Raw genomic sequence first — 24,533 nt, 5'->3', positions numbered from 1 at the left:
ACCCAGCCTTTCCTCAGCTCCCGCCCTCAGGAATTTCTTGCATTCCCACTTCAGGTGTCCGGGTAGGCCGCAGAAAAAGCAGTGAATTGTGCTTTTTCTGTTACCCCCCCCTGAATTCTTGTTTTTAGAATTCAACACCGGTCTTTTGTTGTTTTTGATCTGTTTTTCCTGGGATACTAATGTGTCAGTGGTCCCTTCTATCATGGCTATTTTTGATTTTACCTGATTTTGCTTCATTCGTCTACGTATTCTATCAATAAATGACGTGGCCTCTTGTAGATTTTCCATTCTAGAAGCTATTTCGAATGAAGCAGGGTCCAAATATTTAAACTTTTTAACAAAGGCCTTGATCATGGAAGGCGGTTCTTGATCAGATCCGATTTCCAGTATCAAACGATATCCTTGTTCGAATTTGACTAAGAAGACAAATGGATCCTCCTGTATGTGTGTCTTAAGGTTTTCTAACAATTCGACTGTTGGGGTAGACTCTCCTGTGGTAAAGAGAATTAACTGTCTCAGCCTATCTTCCTTTGTGTCATAGATCAGGTCATTGTGTTCATCTGTCCTAGGTGTTGCTTGTAACCTTTTTGCCATGTGGGAGGGAAGCCATACCCTGAAAATCTTGTTTCTCTGTTCATTTGTTAGATTATATTTATCGGAATGTGACTCAAAAATGTCCGCATTATGGAAGGCTTCCATTTTATCATCATATTTGGGTATGTCTTTAATGATTTTCATTAATTGGTCATGGATTTTAATGTTAAGACGGGCGGCCTTATCATGTAACTTCTTTTGCCTAAGTTCCTCCTCATTCAGAGTCCCGTCCTCGGCCGTATTCAGCCCGTCCGGTACGTCTGAACCTGAACCTGATGCAGGTGACTGGGAAGCATCTGTCTTGTTCTGTCTCGTATTAACAGATACATATTTAATATCTTTCCGTAGTTTTGATATTAAATCTGCTCTTGTTTCCAACTGATCCTCCAGATGTTCGATATGTTCTGCTAATATCGAACAATTTGGACAATCTGTTGTTTCTGCATCTGTGACGTGTGTGTCTGTTGTATTGGGCGTGTCTGTTGTTATGGGTGTGTCAGTCACCATGCAGATAGTGTGTGCATATGGCTGTGCCCCACCCACCATGGAGTTGTAAGTGTATACCATACCCAATACATTCTGTATCTTTTTCTGTAACCGATTCACAGTAAAAAACTTCTTATCTAACTTAGTATTCTCAAGTTCACATTGCCGGTACAGATTTGACCATAACTGTGCGTCACTATGTGTATGATCAAAAGAATACTCTACATGACAGTTACTAGAATAATCATGAATAAAATCCATTTCTCACCAATATGTGATGCTTGTCCTCGAATGGCTCCAACCGTCTCTGGATGGATGGTCCTCGAATTGCTCCAACCGTCTTATGGATGGATGGTCCTGGAATGGCTTTGACACATACGACCTCCGTGCAGCTTTGTCACTTTAAACCTCTCTTAGGTTCTGATGTGGACACAGTGTATCGTCGTTTGCCTGCAGCACTTGGACAGAGAGTTTTACTGCACTGACCCCCCTTCTCGGACAAAGGGCAGGGAATGACGTGAGAAAAAAAAAAAGTCCTAATAGCTGTGAATAGGCAGCGTGAAAAAAAAATCACCTCGCACAGAAAACAGCTGTGCCTCACAATCATTCAGGCTGATGCTCGCCAAATGTTAAATAACCGGTTTAAGGCGACAAACTGCAAAGCCAGTATATAATGATTGGAGCGAGAATTGGTGCAAAAACATATTATGGATTTATTCAGATTAAGAGTTTGAGGTTACAGTCATTAGAGAAAAATAACTGTCTTGGCTTGAGTTAATAGATGGATAGACAGATAAGCAGAGAGAAAAAAATAACAGTTCATTTATCTTACATCGCTGTGGTGTGTGTAAGCCGTCTCTCTCTCTGTCTAGATGGTCTGGTCGGGTTGATGAGTCCGTCTTTCTCCTGTCACCTTCTGCCTCTCCCTCCTTCCTCTTCTAACCCTTTGAAGTGTGGGCTGCTTTTATAATCCAAACCCCTCCTCCTGATTGTCCTTATCTCTTTACATGGTATTACAAGAAGTAACTATCCTTATTTTAGTTCAGCATTATGTCATGTCACGTGGTACATTTTCCCCGCGAAATAAGTGTACTTGCGCAGTAGAGACTTGTAACTAGACCTACTTCAACTTATATTTAACTCCTTTGAGGCTCGCTGAACTTTGACCTTAGTGTAACAGAAAGAAGTTTCTCATAGCTATTTCAGTTCTTAGCCCAAAATTCCAAACAGAATATAGCTCCTCGTTGACAACTTTGATGAACAATAGCAGATGACTTTGGTTCTACAATGTCAAAAACCTTGGTTAGCATTTTCCAACTCACAGGCATCCTTAAAGGCATGGGCAAAATATACATACATTATATGAATGCATGTAATCCAGTTTATGAATCAAATCTCCATAAACTCACTATTTTACACCAACACGATGACTGAACATGCTGTCCTCCTCCTCCTCATCATTTACACGGTCCTCTGGCCAGCCACGCTGAACCGAGGATATGACTGCATGTCATATCCTTAATTTGGCCAGAGAGTTGCTCCATGTCTTCATCCTCCTCCTCGTCATAGTCCTCCACTGCACGTTGTGATGAGACGAGGCTGGGCTGTGTGTTATCACCCACACCCACTACTGTTTCTTGCTCAAACTCATCGCGCTCCGCCTGCAATGCATCATGGTTGTTTTTTGAGCAGAGACCATTTTAGAAGGCAGAGAAGCGGTATGGTGACGCTAATAATGTCGTCATCGCCGCTCACCATCTTGGTGGAGTCCTCAAAGTTTTGGCGGATGGTACATAGGTCGGACATCCATCTCCACTCCTCAGGTGTTATGTGTGGAGTTTGACCCATTTCCCGACGGCTTAGGTGATGCAGGTACTCAACAACTGCCCTCTTCTGCTCACATATCCTGACCAACTTGTGCAGAGTTGAATTCCAACGCGTGGGGACATCACACAGCAGTCTGTGAGCCGGAAGATGCAAACGGCGCTGAAAGCCGGCAAGGCCGGCTGAAGCAGTAGGTGACTTTCGAAAATGTGCAGACAGGCGGCGAACTTTTACCAGCAGATCAGACAGCTCTGGGTATGACTTTAGAAACCGCTGAACCACGAGGTTGAGCACATGGGCCACGTATGGAACATGTGTCAGCTGGCCTCGCCTCAAAGCCGCCACCAGGTTCCGGCCATTGTCACACACGACCTTTCCTGGCTTTAGGTTCAGAGTTGTGAGCCAGTGATCTGCCTGCTGTTTCAGAGCTGTCCACACCTCTTCTGCATTGTGGGGTTTGTCACCTATGCAGATTAGCTTCAGCACTGCCTGTTGCCGCTTCGCCGAGGCAGTGCTGCAGTGCTTCTGTGTCGCCCTGGACAAGCCAGGGGCCACAGAGCACAACACTTAAACACCCCACACTCTCTGCAGGCATATCATAGTCAAAACACAAAATCCTTGTTGCCTTCCCCAGGGGCTGTTGTCCACACCAGGGTGTGGAGCCAGGCGGTTGGTCTCCACCCACCAAGGAGGAGGGAAAACACAGGCAGTGAGAGTTAAGCTAAGGAAGTGGAAGGAGGAAAGTAGTAGAGAGGAGAAAAGTGACAGCAAAGAGCCTGAAGTTGGTCCGGGTGTGTGACCGTCTGCAGTGGAGGCCGATTGGAGTCTGCCGTAAGGACCGTGGACGGGTGGTGACCCGGCCGTACCGGACCGGTATACAAAGAGAAGCCAGCACCATTGGCAGAGGACTTTCGGATCCCGGCAAGGCTTGGTGTCGCCGTGAATTTGCCAAATCCGTTAGTGAAGGGGACCTCAGGGTTTCCAAACAGCCAAGTCCCGATAGAAGGCAACCGTCCAACTGTGAAGGGGAGACACCGCCACCGCCAAGGGCAACCGTCTCCCAGGGCCAGCGCCTGTGGGCAAAAGGGGCTCCTCCGGCCCATATCCAGGTCGGGGAGCGGGTTACCGGTGGGAAACCATCACTACCAACACTGAACTTAGGTGCAGGGAGAGACAGTCATCACTAACCTGCAGGGAGGAACAACCGCAGCCGTCCGAGGGACCCGTCCATCCAGCCACTTGTTTTACCGTGAACTGTGTCATCATCATTGGGCTGAGTGAGTACCTCCGTGCCGTGCGGCACAGCGCTGACCCTGCGACCCTGCACCTCATCAGGCCCCGCAACCCGCCTGTCATCCATCTCTACCCCATCACCGGGCCCCGGGACAACCAACCCCCCTACCCACGGAGGGGAGAAATAACAACAAAGCTGCTCCCTGTCACAGGCTCCCGGGATCCCTGTCCAGAGCAGCGGTGGTGTCCACACAATCACCACAACCGTGGGTGGCGTCACGGACAATATCCCCAAAACCCAAACCACCCCTTTTCACTCACGGGCGAGTAGCGCCGCTCGAGTCCCCGGGATCCGGCCATCGCTCGAGCCAACGAGCAGCAGCAGCCGTAGAGCAGCGGCAGCCGGACCCGAGCAGTGGGAGAGCGCACCGTCCCCTCCTCCGCCCGCGACACTTCCAGCTTGGGACTGGTGTGGAGGGTAAAGTGGATCAGGATGCGCAGGAGGAGGAGGAGGCTGAGGAGCATGACATTCCGGAGCTGTAGAGTGTGGGTGAAACCCTGACTGAGGTAGGGCCTGCAAAACTTGGTGTGTGAAGGACGTGTTCCGTCCCTCGCTCAGACTGGGTCCCAGCTTCCACAATATTAACCCAGTGTGACGTCAACGAGATGTAGCGGCCTTGCCCACATGCACTTGTCCACGTGTCTGTGGTTAGGTGGACTTTGGCTGAAACAGCGTTGTTCAGGGCACGTGTGATGTTTTGTGACACGTGGTTAATGGTTATGCAATGCGGGGACGGCACACCGGGAGAAATAGTGGCGGCTGGGGACCGAGTAACGTGGGACAGCTGCCACCATCAGGTCGCGGAATGCTTCTGTCTCAACCAGCCTAAAAGGCAACATTTCCAGCGCAAGCAGTCGCGAAAAGTTAGCATTTAGAAGTGTGGCATGTGGGGCGTTGGCAGTGTATTTGCACCTGCGTTCAAAGGTTTGCTGAATGGATAACTGAACGCTGCGCTGGGACAAGGACGTGCTTGATGATGGTGTTATTTCTGCGTGGGTAACTGCAGGTGCAGGGCCGGAGGAGGCTTGTTCGCAGGCAGCATGGACAGGGTATTGGCTCGCATGCACAACCAGCGAAGACGTAGCAGTGACATCAGCAAGCACTGCTCCTCGACTCTGTTGTACTTCCCACAAAGTCGGGTGCTTGGCTGACATGTGCCTGATCATGCTGGTGGTGGTCAGGCTGCTAGTTTTGGTACCCCTGCTGATGCTGGCATGGCAGGTGTTGCAAATGGCCTTTTTAGAATCATCTGGAGCCAACTTAAAAAACTGCCAGTGTCAGAGTTCCTGGTTTTCCAGTTTTCTTTTGAAAGAGCTTGCCCTTTGTTAACATGGAGTTTTCTGTTCTGTTGCCCTACTTCCTGTCCATCTGTTTAAAAGCCGCCCCTAAAGCTTAGTCCAGTGCCTGAGTATACTGCTTCCTGTGTGCTCCTGCCCTGCTGCTTTTGGTTCCTGATTGTTATTCGGATCCTCTTGGAAAACAACCGACACCGACTCTGGACTTCATCTGGTATCATCTAGCTGTGCCCGGACTCCGTTTGCCGTCTTTGGTCGGCACTTCTGCCTGGTTCCTTCCGTTTAATACCACTCTGGACTCACATCACATACGGATATTTTTGGACTTACCTATTGCCCTTTTGTGTCCCGGCTGCTGCGCATTTAGGCCTTCTGGGGTGATTGCCAGACAGTCCCTGTATAGGGGTTCGCTCTTGGTGGTCTCCCTGGGGGAGTCCGGTGCGCGGTCCTGTGAATTCCCTTTCGCTCCGTCCCTGGAAGGTATTTCCTGTATTTATGTTCTACTGTGTTTTTGTTCCGTTTATGTACATATTTGCTGGTTGCATATTATAAACGTCTTGCACCAAGAACTCGTCTCTGGTTGTCATTGCCCTAACGCAATCGAAATCCTCAATACATACAATAGTATTACAGCCAGACTCGGGAAGACCTAACATTTGTACAGGCACCTTGTGTCGTGTTGTTCCGGGGAACAGTTGCCTGACGTCTGCCTGGGGCCACCACTCTGCTTCTTACTGCCTGTTGGGATGCTACGCCTCCCTCCCCCTGTGCACTGCTGTCCTCGCTCTGCATATCCTCCTGCCAGGTTGGGTCAGTTACTGGATCATCCACCACGTCGTCTTCCTCTTCCGCACCCTGCTCCTCCTCCTGACTTCCTGACAATTGTGTCTCATCATCGTCCACCCCTTGTTGAGACACATTGCCAACTTCGTGAGAACGTGGCTGCTCAAATATTTGGGCATCTGTACATACAATCTGGTCATGGCCCACTTCAACAGGAGCTGGCGAGAGGCCAGAATGTGTGAATGGAAACGTGAACGAACAGCTCTTCCGAGTGTCCAAGTGTGGGATCAGTAATGTCCGTGGACGTGTACTCGGCCTGGTGGTAGGAAGGAGGATCAGGTTCTGAAATGTGCGGTGCAGTATCACGGCTACTGACACTGGACCGTGTGGAAGACAGAGTGTTTGTGGTGGTGCCAATCTGACTGGAAGCATTATCCGCTATCCAACTAACAACCTGTTGACACTGGTCTTGGTTCAAGAGCGGTGTACTGCTGCGGTCCCCAAGAATTTGGTACAGGACGTGCGAGCGAGTAGATGTGGCCCTTTGTTGTGGCGAAATTAGAGCTTGCACACAACCTCGGTCTCTGCCTGCACCACCATCACGTCCACTTCCTTGTTCGTTGACAACGCCCTTGCGCATTTTGCAATGCTGTGCTGATGTGTATTCACTAGACTTGTGCGTTATATCCAAGTTTTTGCAAAACTCACACAAATGCAGCGGAAAGCTGCCACCAACAGGCACACACGTGCGGTTTTTAAATGCAAGCACGGAGGCACTAAGAACCTAACAGGTCTCTATCCAGGGACAACGTGGAGCCTCCCGATTTTTGGCAGCCCTGCCTAAGGGCTATACTACAATAGACCCACTTCCTTCCAATGGGCACTTCAGGTTTACAGGCCCTCATGCACGTCTCTATCCAGGGACAACGTGGAGCCTCCCAATTTTTGGCTGCCCTGCCAAAGGGCTATACTACAATAGACCCACTTCCTTCCAATGGGCACTTCAGGTTTACAGGCCCTCATGCACGTCTCTATCCAGGGACAACGTGGAGCCTCCCAATTTTTGGCTGCCCTGCCTAAGGGCTATACTACAATAGACCCACTTCCTTCCAATGGGCACTTCAGGTTTACAGGCCCTCATGCACGTCTCTATCCAGGGACAACGTGGAGCCTCCCAATTTTTGGCTGCCCTGCCAAAGGGCTATACTACAATAGACCCACTTCCTTCCAATGGGCACTTCAGGTTTACAGGCCCTCATGCACGTCTCTATCCAGGGACAATGTGGAGCCTCCCAATTTTTGGCTGCCCTGCCAAAGGGCTATACTACAATAGACCCACTTCCTTCCAATGGGCATTTCAGGTTTACAGGCCCTCATGCACGTCTCTATCCAGGGACAACGTGGAGCCTCCCAATTTTTGGCTGCCCTGCCAAAGGGCTATACTACAATAGACCCACTTCCTTCCAATGGGCACTTCAGGTTTACAGGCCCTCATGCACGTCTGTATGCAGGGTCATTGGTGAACCTCAAAATTTTGGACTGCCCTGGCAAAGGAAAATACTACAAAGACTCAGTTCCTCAAAATGGGCACATTAGACTCAGAGGCCTTTATGTACGTCTCTTCTCAGGGACATCGGAGTGCCACACAATGTTTTACGTAAAATCTTTCATGTATTGATCTCAAAAAGTAACATACATTAGCTCTATCTCACTATTGGGTATGTGCCCTTAACATTTCCGCCATGAAAATTCATTTTGGTGTCATTTTGGAAGGTTTTCTGGTGAGTCCGTAAAAATGGCGTAAAACGTGGACAAAATTGTTCACAGCTGTGACTTTTGAGTGATAAATGCTTCAAGGGGTCTTCCCCATGCTGTTGCCATGTCATTTGAGCACTCTTCGGAGACTTTTGTGCCATTTTTAGGGTTTCTACATGCTGCCGGTGGTCATTTCACAAAAATACTCAGGTCTCCCATAGGATAACATTGGGCTCGTTGCTCGGGCCGAGTACACGAGTATCTTGGGAGGCTCGGCCCGAGCTTCGAGCACCCGAGCTTTTTAGTACTCGCTCATCACTAGTAACTATAGAGCAAGGAGTGGGTGGAAGGTAGGAGGAAAGAAAAAATGGAAGACATGTTACCTAATGGCTTCAGTGGTGTAGCCCGGGAGAAGGTCCGTAGAATTAGGGGACCATTGCCCTTATAGGAAAATCACACAGAGTGAAGTTCCTATGGTATAAAGACAGAGTCCAGAGCTCACGCTTGCAGTCAGGGTGTTATGCCTGATTGTCACTTTCGGCTACATAAGAGAAAACAGGGATAGTAACATGGTGACTATGAAGTCAAGGGAATAAGATAGAGGAGGGAGTACAGGAAAAAGGCAAGAATGAAGTTACCTAATAACCTTGAGGGAATGGCCTGGAGGAAAGTCCGTTGGCATGGAAGGAATCAAGGTAACTGGCTAAGGACAAAAGGGAGTCGGTGAACACATATCCTGAGGTAATGGTGTGGGTCCAGTAAAGTCAAGGTGAATCACCTTACCATGAGCCTGAGGTGCCGCAGAGGTAGATCGCTCGTCCTGTGGAGTATGTGATGAAGGGAGAAGCGTCCTTTTAACATGAAAAGTGCCGCGACGTCACTTCCGGTTTAACTCTGACGCGGTGCATGATGGTCGCGGTGCACTGCGCATGCGCGAGTGATAGATCCGGTGTTTATAGTGAAGAGCGCATTATTGCTGCCGGTGGAACGCGGAAGTGAATTTTTGGAGCGCACATGTGACAAGGGAGGCGTGTTAGTGAGTCACATGACCGTGTTAGTGGAGGATCCAGGTATGGAGATCGCGTTTCAGTGCAGGGGTATGTGACAGGCTGGATATAGTTGTCACAAAGTGATGCTAGTTCTGTAATATAGAAAACAGGAATTAGGATACTGTATAGTGAGTAATCACATATATACATAGAAACTATATCACAAAATCATATAATGGAAGTAATAATCTCAGCATAGTTAGTCACATTAACCATTGATGTTAATGGGGAACAGTAAACAAATTGCGCATAAATGACAACACTTTAAATCCCATACCTGGGATGACCGCAATTATATGTAAATACATATATAGATGCACATGCATCTACATACAGGCACCTATAAGCACTTGGAGAGATGCAATGGATACGCATGTGCACACATACATACATCAACACATACATCAAGTAACATATGGTAGATCATAGGAAGGGGACAAGATTATGTGGTAGTGATTACTGGGAGAGGATTGTTAAAAAACCTGTTCATACCTCCGGTTTAAACCATGAGGCTCAAGGGTACCGAGAGTATGGATCCATCGGGCTTCCCTTTCCCGAAGGATTTTGATCCTATCACCACCTCTACGGTTAGTGCCCACCTGGTCTATGACCTGAAACTTGAGTTGTGAAATTCTATGGCCTACTGTTATGAAATGGAATGGAATAGGTAATAAGGTGCGACCGCATCTAATGTCCGATTTGTGTTTATTAATGCGGTCTCGGATATGCTGGGTTGTCTCCCCAACATATCCGAGACCGCAAGGGCACTTGATGTAATATACAACGAAGGAGCTGTCACAGGTGAAAAAGTCCCTAATGGGAAAAGATTTCCCGGTTCTGGGATGTGTAAAAGAGTTTCCCTTGGTGATGTTGGAACACTGGGCGCATCTAAGGCACGGAAAGGTGCCAAACTGTGGATTGTTGAGGAATCTTTGTCTAGGGGTGTGATGGTTGGAGCCAATATCTGCCCGGACCAGTTTATCCCTGATGTTTGGTGATTTCTTATAACAGATTAAAGGGGGTGTCTTAAATTCATTGATTTGTGGATAGGAAAGGCCAAGGAGTGGCCAATGTTTCAGGACAATTTTTTTAACCAATGGAGAAAGGGGATGGAATGTGTTGATCAATGGTATACGATCAGATTGTGTTGATGGCTTAGGAGATGAAGATCTCGTTTTAATAGCTATATTGTTAGGATAACCCCTCTGTCGAAACCTGCTGCTCATTTCATCATGTCTAACCAGGCAATTGTCCTTATTGCTCACTATACGGTCAACTCTCGTGTGTTGGCTGATTGGTAGTGAATTCTTTGTATGTTTGGGATGGTTACTGGTATAGTGGAGCAGGCTATTCTTGTCCGTAGGTTTAGTATAAATATCCGTTGTAATGCTGCCGTCACTATTTTTTATAACCCAGCAGTCCAAAAAATTAATTTTGTCAATACTGTGGTTGATGGTGAAAGTAAGACCGGTTTGATATTTATTGACATCTTCAAAGAATGAGAGTAAAGAATCTAGACCCCCGTCCCAAATCAAGAAGATATCGTCAATGTAGCGACGCCATAGCAAGGCGTGGCATAAAACCAAAGGATGGGAATGTATGTATTTATCTTCGAAGAAGGCCATGAAGATATTAGCGTAGGGGGGCGCGACGTTAGAACCCATCGCGGTCCCCCTACGCTGTATGTAGTATGTGTCCTGGAATAGAAAGAAATTTCTTTCCAGGATGATCCTGAGTAAATCCATACAGAATTTTCTGTTTCCCATTGGTAAGGTGGTGAATTGTTCAAAAAACCACTGTACCGCCTCCAAGCCATCCTCATGGTTTATGCTGGTATACAGCGAATTGACGTCGAGTGTTACTAGTAGGGACGTGTGTGGAATCTGGTGTAGATCTGTTAATGTCTCCAGGAAATGGGACGTGTCCTTTAGATAGGAGGGAGTCAGAGGGATAAATGGTGAAAGAATTTTCTCAACTGTGCGGGCCAACGGGGAAAAAACCGAGTCCGTTGAGGCCACTATAGGTCTACCAGGGGGACGAGTGAGGTGTTTGGGCACTTTCGGAAGTGTGTAAAAAACCGGAGTAATCGGATGTGGGTTGCTGAGGAAGTCTCTTAATTTATGATCAATAATGCCCTGTTCGAAGTGATATTGGGCCGTGGTTTTAATCAAGGAGGCAATCTCAGATGTGGGATTGTGGGAGACTGGCTCATAAGTGGACCTGTCAGATAGTTGTCCCATTATTTCTGAAATATAATATTGTCGGTCAAGGACAACAATGGCTCCACCCTTATCAGCCGGCTTGATAATGATGGTTTGATTGTCCTTCAAATTTTTTAGGGCTCTGGATTCGTCTATGGATAAGTTATTTTTGATACGAAATGTGCCGGCATGAATCTGTTTATTCAGGTCCTCGATGTCATTGGAAACCAGCGAGACAAAAGTCTCAACTGGATGAAACGACCTCGGGGGCATGAACGTGCTCTGTGTTTTGAGTTGTAGAGATTTCAATGAGAAACAGGGGGAAATTACAGAAGAGACCGTAGTGGCATTATCTACATTATCAGCAGTATTTACATTGTTGAAGTGCACTTTCAATCGTACAGATCGGAAAAACCGATCCAGTTCTTGTTGCACCGAGAAAGTGTCGTATGTTGGAGTAGGGCTAAATGTGAGCCCTTTCTGGAGGACCAAATGTTCAGCAGGAGACAAGTTATATGCAGAAATGTTGTAAACTAAGTTTGCATTACCTGTGACCTGGTCCATACACAGTCTGCCCGATAATTGCGATTGCCGCCTGTATCCCCTCCTCGTCTTCTTGCTGGAGGTCGTCGCTGGCCTAAAAAACTTTGTTGTTGACGCTGAGGACGAGTGTCGAAATCCGAACTCCCGGACGAAGAGTAGCCTGTATAACGAGAAGGACGTCGTGAGAAGGAGGAGGACTCCCCTGAGCGCCATTTATAGACGGTCCCCTGGGAGTAGTCCTCCTGATCTCTGAAGAACTTGTTACGTTTTTTTGCCTCTAATGTTCTCCTAAAGTTTGAAATATAATCGTCGGTTTCTTTTTTGAGTTGTTCAAGATCTGTAGCTGATAGAACTTGTTTTAGTTGAATTTCGGTTGCTGAGATGGTGGTGGAAAGTTGGTCGACCTCTTTTTGCAGGAAGTCGATCGTCAGGGTGATGATGTCCATTGAGCATTTATTTAGAATTGCTTCGAATTTGTCACAGAAATCATTATTGTCTGCGAAGATCGTTGGTCTTAATGAGACCCGTAGGCCCCTTGGAATGCGCTTGGTCCGATGATATTCGGCGAGAGTAGTCAGCTGGAGATCTAGGGATGCGTGTCTCTGCAGCACCTTCTCAAGATCCCTTCTCTTGGTTTCCTCAGTTGGTATATTAAAGAAGGAACTGGGCTTCGTGACCCTTGATACTATGGTGTTTGTCTCTTCTTCATTATAAGAGAATGTGGTGAAGCTGGGTTGCGACATCGGTAGATCCAGAAAAATGAATGGCCTTGTTGGGGAAATGAGGGAGCTAGGTCAAAAGTAGATCAGTCAATAAGGAAGGAATGACCTCGCGTCACCTCCCATAGGTGCTCAGGAGAAATAGGACAGTCAATCAAAGGTTAACTCCGGCACACTATTATTTCCCAAAAACCAGATAGGAGACAGTCATTGGATGTCAAAAAAATCCTTTTTCTTTTATTTTGTTAGTGCAAAACGTGAAAAAGTGAACAACGGTGCTATACAATTGTCTGCCAGGTGTCGACGTTTCGGCTAGCAAGCCTTCATCAGGTCGGACAGACTAAATACATCATATATAGAAATGAAAACAAAACAAAGAAAAGGAGATCAGTCAATTGTAATAGGTAGCTGTATTATCAAGGTAAACAAGGCTAAAACTATGCATCGGTTAACATAGTAGAAAAATAACCAAACAGGTTCTGTGAACCTTGATGCATGAGTTCTTTCGCAGGTTTAAACTGTATACACTTCTTATGTACCCTTGTCTCTATGGCTCTATCAGTATCTATGTTAACCGATGCATAGTTTTAGCCTTGTTTACCTTGATAATACATCTACCTATTACAATTGACTGATCTCCTTTTCTTTGTTTTGTTTTCATTTCTGTATATGATGTATTTAGTCTGTCCGACCTGATGAAGGCTTGCTAGCCGAAACGTCGACACCTGGCGGACAATTGTATAGCACCGTTGTTCACTTTTTCACGTTTTGCACTAACAAAATAAAAGAAAAAGGATTTTTTTGACATCCAATGACTGTCTCCTATCTGGTTTTTGGGAAATAATAGTGTGCCGGAGTTAACCTTTGATTGACTGTCCTATTTCTCCTGAGCACCTATGGGAGGTGACGCGAGGTCATTCCTTCCTTATTGACTGATCTACTTTTGACCTAGCTCCCTCATTTCCCCAACAAGGCCATTCATTTTTCTGGATCTACCGATGTCGCAACCCAGCTTCACCACATTCTCTTATAATGAAGAAGAGACAAACACCATAGTATCAAGGGTCACGAAGCCCAGTTCCTTCCTTAATATACCAACTGAGGAAACCAAGAGAAGGGATCTTGAGAAGGTGCTGCAGAGACACGCATCCCTAGATCTCCATCTGACTACTCTCGCCGAATATCATCGGACCAAGCGCATTCCAAGGGGCCTACGGGTCTCATTAAGACCAACGATCTTCGCAGACAATAATGATTTCTGTGACAAATTCGAAGCAATTCTAAATAAATGCTCAATGGACATCATCACCCTGACGATCGACTTCCTGCAAAAAGAGGTCGACCAACTTTCCGCCACAATCTCAGCAACCGAAATTCAACTAAAACAAGTTCTATCAGCTACAGATCTTGAACAACTCAAAAAAGAAACCGACGATTATATTTCAAACTTTAGGAGAACATTAGAGGCAAAAAAACGTAACAAGTTCTTCAGAGATCAGGAGGACTACTCCCAGGGGACCGTCTATAAATGGCGCTCAGGGGAGTCCTCCTCCTTCTCACGACGTCCTTCTCGTTATACAGGCTACTCTTCGTCCGGGAGTTCGGATTTCGACACTCGTCCTCAGCGTCAACAACAAAGTTTTTTAGGCCAGTGACGACCTCCAGCAAGAAGACGAGGAGGGGATACAGGCGGCAATCGCAATTATCGGGCAGACCGTGTATGGACCAGGTCACAGGTAATGCAAACTTAGTTTACAACATTTCTGCATATAACTTGTCTCCTGCTGAACATTTGGTCCTCCAGAAAGGGCTCACATTTAGCCCTACTCCAACATACGACACTTTCTCGGTGCAACAAGAACTGGATCGGTTTTTCCGATCTGTACGATTGAAAGTGCACTTCAACAATGTAAATACTGCTGATAATGTAGATAATGCCACTACGGTCTCTTCTGTAATTTCCCCCTGTTTCTCATTGAAATCTCTACAACTCAAAACACAGAGCACGTTCATGCCCCCGAGGTCGTTTCATCCAGTTGAGACTTTTGTCTCGCTGGTTTCCAATGACATCGAGGACCTGAATAAATAGATTCATGCCGGCACATTTCGTATCAAAAATAACTTATCCATAGACGAATCCAGAGCCCTAAAAAATTTGAAGGACAATCAAACCATCATTATCAAGCCGGCTGATAAGGGTGGAGCCATTGTTGTCCTTGACCGACAATATTATATTTCAGAAATAATGGGACAACTATCTGACAGGTCCACTTATGAGCCAGTCTCCCACAATCCCACATCTGAGATTGCCTCCTTGATTAAAACCACGGCCCAATATCACTTCGAACAGGGCATTATTGATCATAAATTAAGAGACTTCCTCAGCAACCCACATCCGATTACTCCGGTTTTTTACACACTTCCGAAAGTGCACAAACACCTCACTCATCCCCCTGGTAGACCTATAGTGGCCTCAACGGACTCGGTTTTTTCCCCGTTGGCCCGCACAGTTGAGAAAATTCTTTCACCATTTATCCCTCTGACTCCCTCCTATCTAAAGGACACGTCCCATTTCCTGGAGACATTAACAGATCTACACCAGATTCCACACACGTCCCTACTAGTAACACTCGACGTCAATTCGCTGTATACCAGCATAAACCATGAGGATGGCTTGGAGGCGGTACAGTGGTTTTTTGAACAATTCACCACCTTACCAATGGGAAACAGAAAATTCTGTATGGATTTACTCAGGATCATCCTGGAAAGAAATTTCTTTCTATTCCAGGACACATACTACATACAGCGTAGGGGGACCGCGATGGGTTCTAACGTCGCGCCCCCCTACGCTAATATCTTCATGGCCTTCTTCGAAGATAAATACATACATTCCCATCCTTTGGTTTTATGCCACGCCTTGCTATGGCGTCGCTACATTGACGATATCTTCTTGATTTGGGACGGGGGTCTAGATTCTTTACTCTCATTCTTTGAAGATGTCAATAAATATCAAACCGGTCTTACTTTCACCATCAACCACAGTATTGACAAAATTAATTTTTTGGACTGCTGGGTTATAAAAAATAGTGACGGCAGCATTACAACGGATATTTATACTAAACCTACGGACAAGAATAGCCTGCTCCACTATACCAGTAACCATCCCAAACATACAAAGAATTCACTACCAATCAGCCAACACACGAGAGTTGACCGTATAGTGAGCAATAAGGACAATTGCCTGGTTAGACATGATGAAATGAGCAGCAGGTTTCGACAGAGGGGTTATCCTAACAATATAGCTATTAAAACGAGATCTTCATCTCCTAAGCCATCAACACAATCTGATCGTATACCATTGATCAACACATTCCATCCCCTTTCTCCATTGGTTAAAAAAATTGTCCTGAAACATTGGCCACTCCTTGGCCTTTCCTATCCACAAATCAATGAATTTAAGACACCCCCTTTAATCTGTTATAAGAAATCACCAAACATCAGGGATAAACTGGTCCGGGCAGATATTGGCTCCAACCATCACACCCCTAGACAAAGATTCCTCAACAATCCACAGTTTGGCACCTTTCCGTGCCTTAGATGCGCCCAGTGTTCCAACATCACCAAGGGAAACTCTTTTACACATCCCAGAACCGGGAAATCTTTTCCCATTAGGGACTTTTTCACCTGTGACAGCTCCTTCGTTGTATATTACATCAAGTGCCCTTGCGGTCTCGGATATGTTGGGGAGACAACCCAGCATATCCGAGACCGCATTAATAAATACAAATCGGACATTAGATGCGGTCGCACCTTAGTACCTATTCCATTCCATTTCATAACAGTAGGCCATAGAATTTCACAACTCAAGTTTCAGGTCATAGACCAGGTGGGCACTAACCGTAGAGGTGGTGATAGGATCAAAATCCTTCGGGAAAGGGAAGCCCGATGGATCCATACTCTCGGTACCCTTGAGCCTCATGGTTTAAACCGGAGGTATGAACAGGTTTTTTAACAATCCTCTCCCAGTAATCACTACCACATAATCTTGTCCCCTTCCTATGATCTACCATATGTTACTTGATGTATGTGTTGATGTATGTATGTGTGCACATGCATATCCATTGCATCTCTCCAAGTGCTTATAGGTGCCTGTATGTAGATGCATGTGCATCTATATATGTATTTACATATAATTGCGGTCATCCCAGGTATGGGATTTAAAGTGTTGTCATTTATGCGCAATTTGTTTACTGTTCCCCATTAACATCAATGGTTAATGTGACTAACTATGCTGAGATTATTACTTCCATTATATGATTTTGTGATATAGTTTCTATGTATATATGTGATTACTCACTATACAGTATCCTAATTCCTGTTTTCTATATTACAGAACTAGCATCACTTTGTGACAACTATATCCAGCCTGTCACATACCCCTGCACTGAAACGCGATCTCCATACCTGGATCCTCCACTAACACGGTCATGTGACTCACTAACACGCCTCCCTTGTCACATGTGCGCTCCAAAAATTCACTTCCGCGTTCCACCGGCAGCAATAATGCGCTCTTCACTATAAACACCAGATCGATCACTCGCGCATGCGCAGTGCACCGCAACCATCATCCATCATGCACCGCGTCAGAGTTAAACCGGAAGTGACGTCGCGGCACTTTTCATGTTAAAAGGACGCTTCTCCCTTCATCACATACTCCACAGGGCGAGCGATCTACCTCTGCGGCACCTCAGGCTCATGGTAAGGTGACTCACCTTGACTTTACTGGACCCACACCATTACCTCAGGATATGTGTTCACCGACTCCCTTTTGTCCTTAGCCAGTTACCTTGATTCCTTCCATGCCAACGGACTTTCCTCCAGGCCATTCCCTCAAGGTTATTAGGTAACTTCATTCTTGCCTTTTTCCTGTACTCCCTCCTCTATCTTATTCCCTTGACTTCATAGTCACCATGTTACTATCCCTGTTTTCTCTTATGTAGCCGAAAGTGACAATCAGGCATAACACCCTGACTGCAAGCGTGAGCTCTGGACTCTGTCTTTATACCATAGGAACTTCACTCTGTGTGATTTTCCTATAAGGGCAATGGTCCCCTAATTCTACGGACCTTCTCCCGGGCTACACCACTGAAGCCATTAGGTAACATGTCTTCCATTTTTTCTTTCCTCCTACCATCCCCCCACTCCTTGCTCTATAGTTACCTTAAATCACCTTGATATAATTCTATTTGTACAGCCTAGTAACTATTCCTTGACCCCGACGAGTCCTGGACACAGATCCAAGCTGTGGGAACTATCCTTAACAGTCCTATGAGTACAGTATTCCACATAACTCACAGCTGACTATATTACCAAGCCAATAGGTAACTTTTATGCTCTATCCTTTTCTTTATCCGTTCTTCCTTTCAATGAACCTTGGACAATGATGTTATCCCACAGGAATTACTCTGTCATTTACACACTTGTGGCCACCACATTTCTGAACATCTGGATGCTCCAATAAGAGACACACATTACTACGAAGGTAATTAACACTTCACTTCCCTTAATGGACCTCACTTATTGATTAGTACTATACTACTACTCAATCCAATAGGTCATTCTCTATTTCCATACTTCTTAGAAGCACATATCGTGATTTCTCTGTTCCAGACTCCCTCATTAGGACCAATACATAGAGTTTTCCAGGGCCGGATCCCGCACACCGATATTACCCAGGGTCCTCATAGAGGGTATGTCACAACTGACAACTCTTATGTCTTCCTTTTTTGTCTCCCTTTTTGTCTCCCTTTTCTCTCTTTTCTCTTTTTTTCTCTCTCTTTCTCTATTCTACTTCTCATCCTAATTCCTCTCCTCTCCTCTTCTCTCACTTGTTCTTCTCTCATTTGTACTCTCTTCCCCAGCTGTCCTCGTACGGAGGTCTTTACATCCTTACAGCTATCCTACATATCTACCAGGCTGGTAACTCCAGTGTAGGTCAAGGTGAGCATTCTTGCCATGTTCTTCATACCCTACGGTCACTCACGTTATTTCTTTAACCTATACCAACTGAGCATTAGTAGAAAAATAACCAAACAGGTTCTGTGAACCTTGATGCATGAGTTCTTTCCCAGGTTTAAACTGTATACACTTCTTATGTACCCTTGTCTCTATGGCTCTATCAGTATCTATGTTAACCGATGCATAGTTTTAGCCTTGTTTACCTTGATAATACAGCTACCTATTACAATTGACTGATCTCCTTTTCTTTGTTTTGTTTTCATTTCTGTATATGATGTATTTAGTCTGTCCGACCTGATGAAGGCTTGCTAGCCGAAACGTCGACACCTGGCAGACAATTGTATAGCACCGTTGTTCACTTTTTCACGTTCTCATGCAGGGATTGGCTGGCAGACCACTGCAATACCACAGCCCTGTTAGTTGTGGAATTGCAGTGATTGGCCGGCCCGCACAGCGTGACCGAGCCTTTATACCGGCGGGCGCGCTGTGCTCTGCTCACAGCCATCCAGACAGTCAGTGCAGGGAGAGGGTTGCTGCTTCAGGGAAAGGTTTGCGGTTTATTGTTAGTTCCGGAGCAGGGCTGCAAACAGTGTGACCAGAAGTCCTTCTCAGGACATACAATAAGTTGTATACAGGCAGGCAGGGAATAGCCAGGTCGGAGTACAGTAGCAGAGTCCTTCTCAGGACTATTGTTGCTATATACAGGCAGGGTATAGCCAGGTCGGAATACAGGCTAGTGACCAGAAGAGTCCTTGTCAGGACTATTGTAGCAGTATACAGGCAGGCAGGCAGGCAGGCAGGGTATATAGCCATTCCTAGTGGTGACCGTATACCAGCCTTCATCATATCTGGGGCTGGTGTACACAGTCTAAAACAGTCCAGATAGTGTCAGACTTCTCAGTAATTGTCGCTCCTAAAAACCTGTTAGGTTTTTAGTGCGTCCGTGCTTGCATTTAAAAACCGCACGTGTGTGCCTGTCGGTGGCAGCGTACAGGTGCACTTGTATGCGTTTTTCACAAACTATTATATAATGCACAAGTGTAGTGTATAATACACGTCAGTCAGCAGTGGCTGATAGTGTCAGACTTCTCAGTAATTGTCGCTCCTAAAAACCTGTTAGGTTCTTAGTGTGTCCGTGCTTGCATTTAAAAACCGCACGTGTGTGCCTGTCGGTGGCAGCGTACAGGTGCACGATTTGCACAAACTTGGATATAACGCACAAGTCTAGTGAATACATGTCAGCACAGCATTGCAAAATGCGCAAGGGCGTTGGCAAGGAACAAGGAAGTGGACGTGATGGTGGTGCAGGCAGAGGCCGAGGTCATGGGCAAGCTCTAATTTCGCCACAACAAAGGGCCACATCTAGTCGCTCGCACGTCCTGTCCCAAATTCTTGGGGACCGCAGCAGTACACCGCTCTTGAACCAAGACCAGTGTCAACAGGTTGTTAGTTGGATAGCGGATAATGCTTCCAGTCAGATTGGCACCACCACAAACACTCTGTCTTCCACACGGTCAAGTGTCAGTAGCCGTGATACTGCACCGCACATTTCAGAACCTGATCCTCCTTCCTACCACAAGGCTGAGTACACGTCCTCGGACATTAATGATCCCACACTTGGACACTCGGAAGAGCTGTTCACGTTTCAATTCACACATTCTGGCCTCTCGCCAGCTCATGTTGAAGTGGGTCATGAGGAGATCGTATGTACAGATGCCCAAATATTTGAGCAGCCACGTTCTCACGAAGTTGGCAACGTGTCTCAACAAGGGGTGGACGATGATGAGACACAATTGTCAGGAGGAGGAGCAGGGTGCGGAAGAGGAAGACAACGTGGTGGATGATCCAGTAACTGACCCAACCTGGCAGGAGGATATGCAGAGCGAGGACAGCAGTGCACAGGGGGAGGGAGGCGTAGCATCCCAAGAGGCAGTAAGAAGCAGGGTGGTGGCTCCAGGCAGAAGTCAGGCAACCGTTCCCCGGAACAACAACACGACACAAGGTGCCTGTACAAATGTTAGGTCTTGCAGAGTCTGGCAGTTTTTTAGGTTGGCTCCAGATGATTCTAAAAAGGCCATTTGCAACACCTGCCGTGCCAGCATCAGCAGGGGTACCAAAACTAGCAGCCTGACCACCACCAGCATGATCAGGCACATGTCAGCCAAGCACCCGACTTTGTGGGAAGTACAACAGAGTTGAGGAGCAGTGCTTGCTGATGTCACTGCTACGTCTTCGCTGGTTGTGCATGCGAGCCAATCCCCTGTCCATGCTGCCTGCGAACAAGCCTCCTCCGGCCCTGCACCTGCAGTTGCCTATGCAGAAATTACACCATCATCAAGCACATCCTTGTCCCAGCGCAGCGTTCAGTTATCCATTCAGCAAACCTTTGAACGCAGGCGCAAATACACTGCCAACGCCCCACATGCCACAATTCTAAATGCTAACATTTCGCGACTGCTTGCGCTGGAAATGTTGCCTTTTAGGCTGGTGGAGACAGAAGCATTCCGCGACCTGATGGCGGCAGCTGTCCCACGTTACTCGGTCCCCAGCCGCCACTATTTCTCCCGGTGTGCCGTCCCCGCATTGCATAACCACGTGTCACAAAACATCACACGTGCCCTGAACAATGCTGTTTCACCCAAAGTCCACCTAACCACAGACACGTGGACAAGTGCTTGTGGGCAAGGCCGCTACATCTCGTTGACGGCACACTGGGTTATTATTGTGGAAGCTGGGACCCAGTCTGAGCGAGGGACGGAACACGTCCTTCCCACACCAAGGTTTGCAGGCCCTACCTCAGTCAGGGTTTCACCCACACTCTACAGCTCCGGAATGTCATGCTCTTCAGCCTCCTCCTCCTCCTCCTGCGCATCCTCATCCACTTTACCCTCCACACCAGTCCCAAGCTGGAAGCACTGCAGCACTGCCTCGGCGAAGCGGCAACAGGCTGTGCTGAAGCTAATCTGCATAGGTGACAAACCCCACAATGCAGAAGAGGTGTGGACAGCTCTGAAACAGCAGGCAGATCACTGGCTCACACCTCTGAACCTAAAGCCAGGAAAGGTCGTGTGTGACAATGGCCGGAACCTGGTGGCGGCTTTGAGGCGAGGCCAGCTGACACATGTTCCATGCGTGGCCCATGTGCTCAACCTCGTGGTTCAGCAGTTTCTAAAGTCATACCCAGAGCTGTCTGATCTGCTGGTAAAAGTTCGCCGCCTGTCTGCACATTTTCGAAAGTCACCTACTGCTTCAGCCGGCCTTGCCGGCTTTCAGCGCCGTTTGCATCTTCCGGCTCACAGACTGGTGTGTGATGTCCCCACGCGTTGGAATTCAACTCTGCACATGTTGGTCAGGATATGTGAGCAGAAGAGGGCAGTTGTTGAGTACCTGCATCACCTAAGCCGTCGGGAAATGGGTCAAACTCCACACATAACACCTGAGGAGTGGAGATGGATGTCCGACCTATGTACCATCCTCCAAAACTTTGAGGACTCCACCAAGATGGTGAGTGGTGATGACACCATTATTAGCGTCACCATACCGCTACTCTGCCTTCTAAAACGGTCTCTGCTCAAAAACAAACATGATGCATTGCAGGCGGAGCGCGATGAGTTGCAGCAAGAAACAGTAGTGGGTGTGAGTGATAACACACAGCCCAGCCTCATCTCATCACAACGTGCAGTGGAGGACTATGACGAGGAGGAGGATGAAGACATGGAGCAACTCTCCGGCCAAATTGAGGATATGACATGCACACCAGTCATATCCTCGGTTCAGCGTGGCTGGCCAGAGGACAGGGTAGATGAAAAGGAGGAGGAGGACAGGATGTTCAGTCATCGTGTTGGTCAGGCTACTGAAGTCCTGGCTGTTAAGAGTCTGGCGCACATGGCTGACTTTATGGTAAGCTGCCTGTCTCGTGACCCTCGCGTTAAGAACATCTTGGCCGACAATTATTACTGGTTGGTAACACTGTTAGACCCATGCTACAAGGAGAACTTTATGTCTCTTATTCCCGAGGCGGAGAGGTCAACCAAAATGCAGCAGTTCCGGAAGGCCATAGTCACGGAAGTAGGCAAAGCAATCCCCTCACAAAACGCTAGCGGCATAGGTCAGGAATCAGTGGACAACCAAGGCGTACAGCCGAGAGAGGCACAAGTCCAATCCGCCAGAGGTAGGGGAACAGTCTTTAAGATGTGGGACAGTTTTCTCAGCCCCTCACGTACCACAGCCCCTGAGGTGCAGGGTAGTGCCACAAGAAATCCTAAGTTTGCCCAGATGCTCAAGGAGTACCTTGCAGATCGAACAACTGTACTCCGACATTCCTCTGTGCCTTACAATTATTGGGTATCCAAGGTGGACACGTGGCATGAATTGGCTCTCTACGCCTTGGAAGTCCTGGCCTGCCCTGCCGCTAGCGTTTTGTCAGAGCATGTTTTTAGTGCCGCAGGTGGAATCATTACAGATAAACGCACCCGCCTGTCAACTGAAAATACTGACAGGCTGACTCGGATCAAGATGAACAAGGGTTGGATTGGGCCAGACTTCACCACACCACCAGCAAATGAGAGCGGAATTTAAAGTTTGTAACGGGAATTTGCCATGTACCTCCACTCACCCATGGGTACACACTTCTGGACTTTGGATAATCGCTGGACTGCTCCTCCTTCTCCTCATGCGCCACCATGATGACCGTTACAATAGTTAGGCCTTTGTTTCAGGTATACCCCCAGTGGTAAATTTTTTCGCCCATTCTTTGCAGAATGGACATTACAACGACAGGAGACCCGCTCCTTTGCAATGGGAACAATGTTTTGAGGCCCTCATGCACGTCTCTATCCAGGGACAACGTGGAGCCTCCTAATTTTTGGCTGCCCTGCCTAAGGGCTATACTATAATACACCCACTTCCTGACAATGGACACTTAATGTTTTGAGGCCCTCATGCACGTCTCTATCCAGGGACAACGTGGAGCCTCCCAATTTTTGGCTGCCCTGCCAAAGGGCTATACTACAATAGACCCACTTCCTTACAATAGGCACTTTAGGTTTACAGGCCCTCATGCACGTCTCTATCCAGGGACAACGTGGAGCCTCCCAATTTTTGGCTGCCCTGCCTAAGGACTATACTACAATAGACCCACTTCCTTACAATGGGCACTTCAGGTTTACAGGCCCTCATGCACGTCTGTATGCAGGGGCATTGGTGAACCTCACAATTTTGGACTGCCCTGGCAAAGGAAAATACTACAAAGACTCACTTCCTCAAAATGGGCACATTAGACTCAGAGGCCTTTATGTATGTCTCTTCTCAGGGACATCGGAGTGCCACACAATGTTTTACGTAAAATCTTTCATGTATTAATCTTAAAAAGTAACATACATTAGCTCTATCTCACTATTGGGTATGTGCCCTTAACATTTCCGCCATGAAAATTCATTTTGGTGTCATTTTTGAAGGTTTTCTGGTGAGGCCGTAAAAATGGCGTAAAACGAGGACAAAATTGTTCACAGCTGTGACTTTTGAGTGATAAATGCTTCAAGGGATCTTCCTCATGCTGTTGCCATGTCATTTGAGCACTCTTCTGAGACTTTTGTGCCATTTTTAGGGTTTCTACATGCTGCCGGTGGTCATTTCACAAAAATACTCGGGTCTCCCATAGGATAACATTGGGCTCGGTGCTCGGGCTGAGTACACGAGTATCTTGGGATGCTCGGCCCGAGCCTCGAGCACCCGAGCTTTTTAGTACTCGCTCATCACTAGTGAAACCATGAGATCGTAGAGTAGATATATGGGGAATGTAGATATGGGAGGAGAATGGTAACCTATATGACTCACCAAGATTAATATGTTAAATACAAAATCTCCGCAATAGGTAGGTCATACCGCGTTAGTGGCTTGGGAGGCCTTTAACTGGAATAGAGAACACGTATATCAATTTACATGTAAAACATATTATAATGTAGGTTTAGGGT

General features: G+C 46.9%; 1 protein-coding gene across 1 annotated transcript in view; it reads right to left on the bottom strand.

Moving 5' to 3' along the window:
• The window catches only part of LOC142251846 (transforming growth factor beta activator LRRC32-like), a 142,881-nt gene extending 130,314 nt beyond the window's left edge, over window positions 1-12,567 (bottom strand). The window contains exons 1-2 of the mRNA XM_075324894.1: window positions 11,830-12,567; window positions 11,159-11,761 (exon numbers count right to left, since the gene is read on the bottom strand). Of these exons, the coding sequence (XP_075181009.1) occupies window positions 11,159-11,761; window positions 11,830-12,567 (1,341 nt within the window). The remainder of the gene's footprint in view (window positions 1-11,158; window positions 11,762-11,829) is intronic.
• Between the last annotated feature and the right edge of the window lie 11,966 nt (window positions 12,568-24,533).

This window comes from Anomaloglossus baeobatrachus, chromosome 9, assembly GCF_048569485.1.
Source record: "Anomaloglossus baeobatrachus isolate aAnoBae1 chromosome 9, aAnoBae1.hap1, whole genome shotgun sequence".
Classification (NCBI taxonomy): Eukaryota; Metazoa; Chordata; class Amphibia; order Anura; family Aromobatidae; genus Anomaloglossus; species Anomaloglossus baeobatrachus.
The sequence above is the reverse complement of the archived record's forward strand: the minus strand, read 5'-3'. Positions and strand labels throughout refer to the sequence as shown.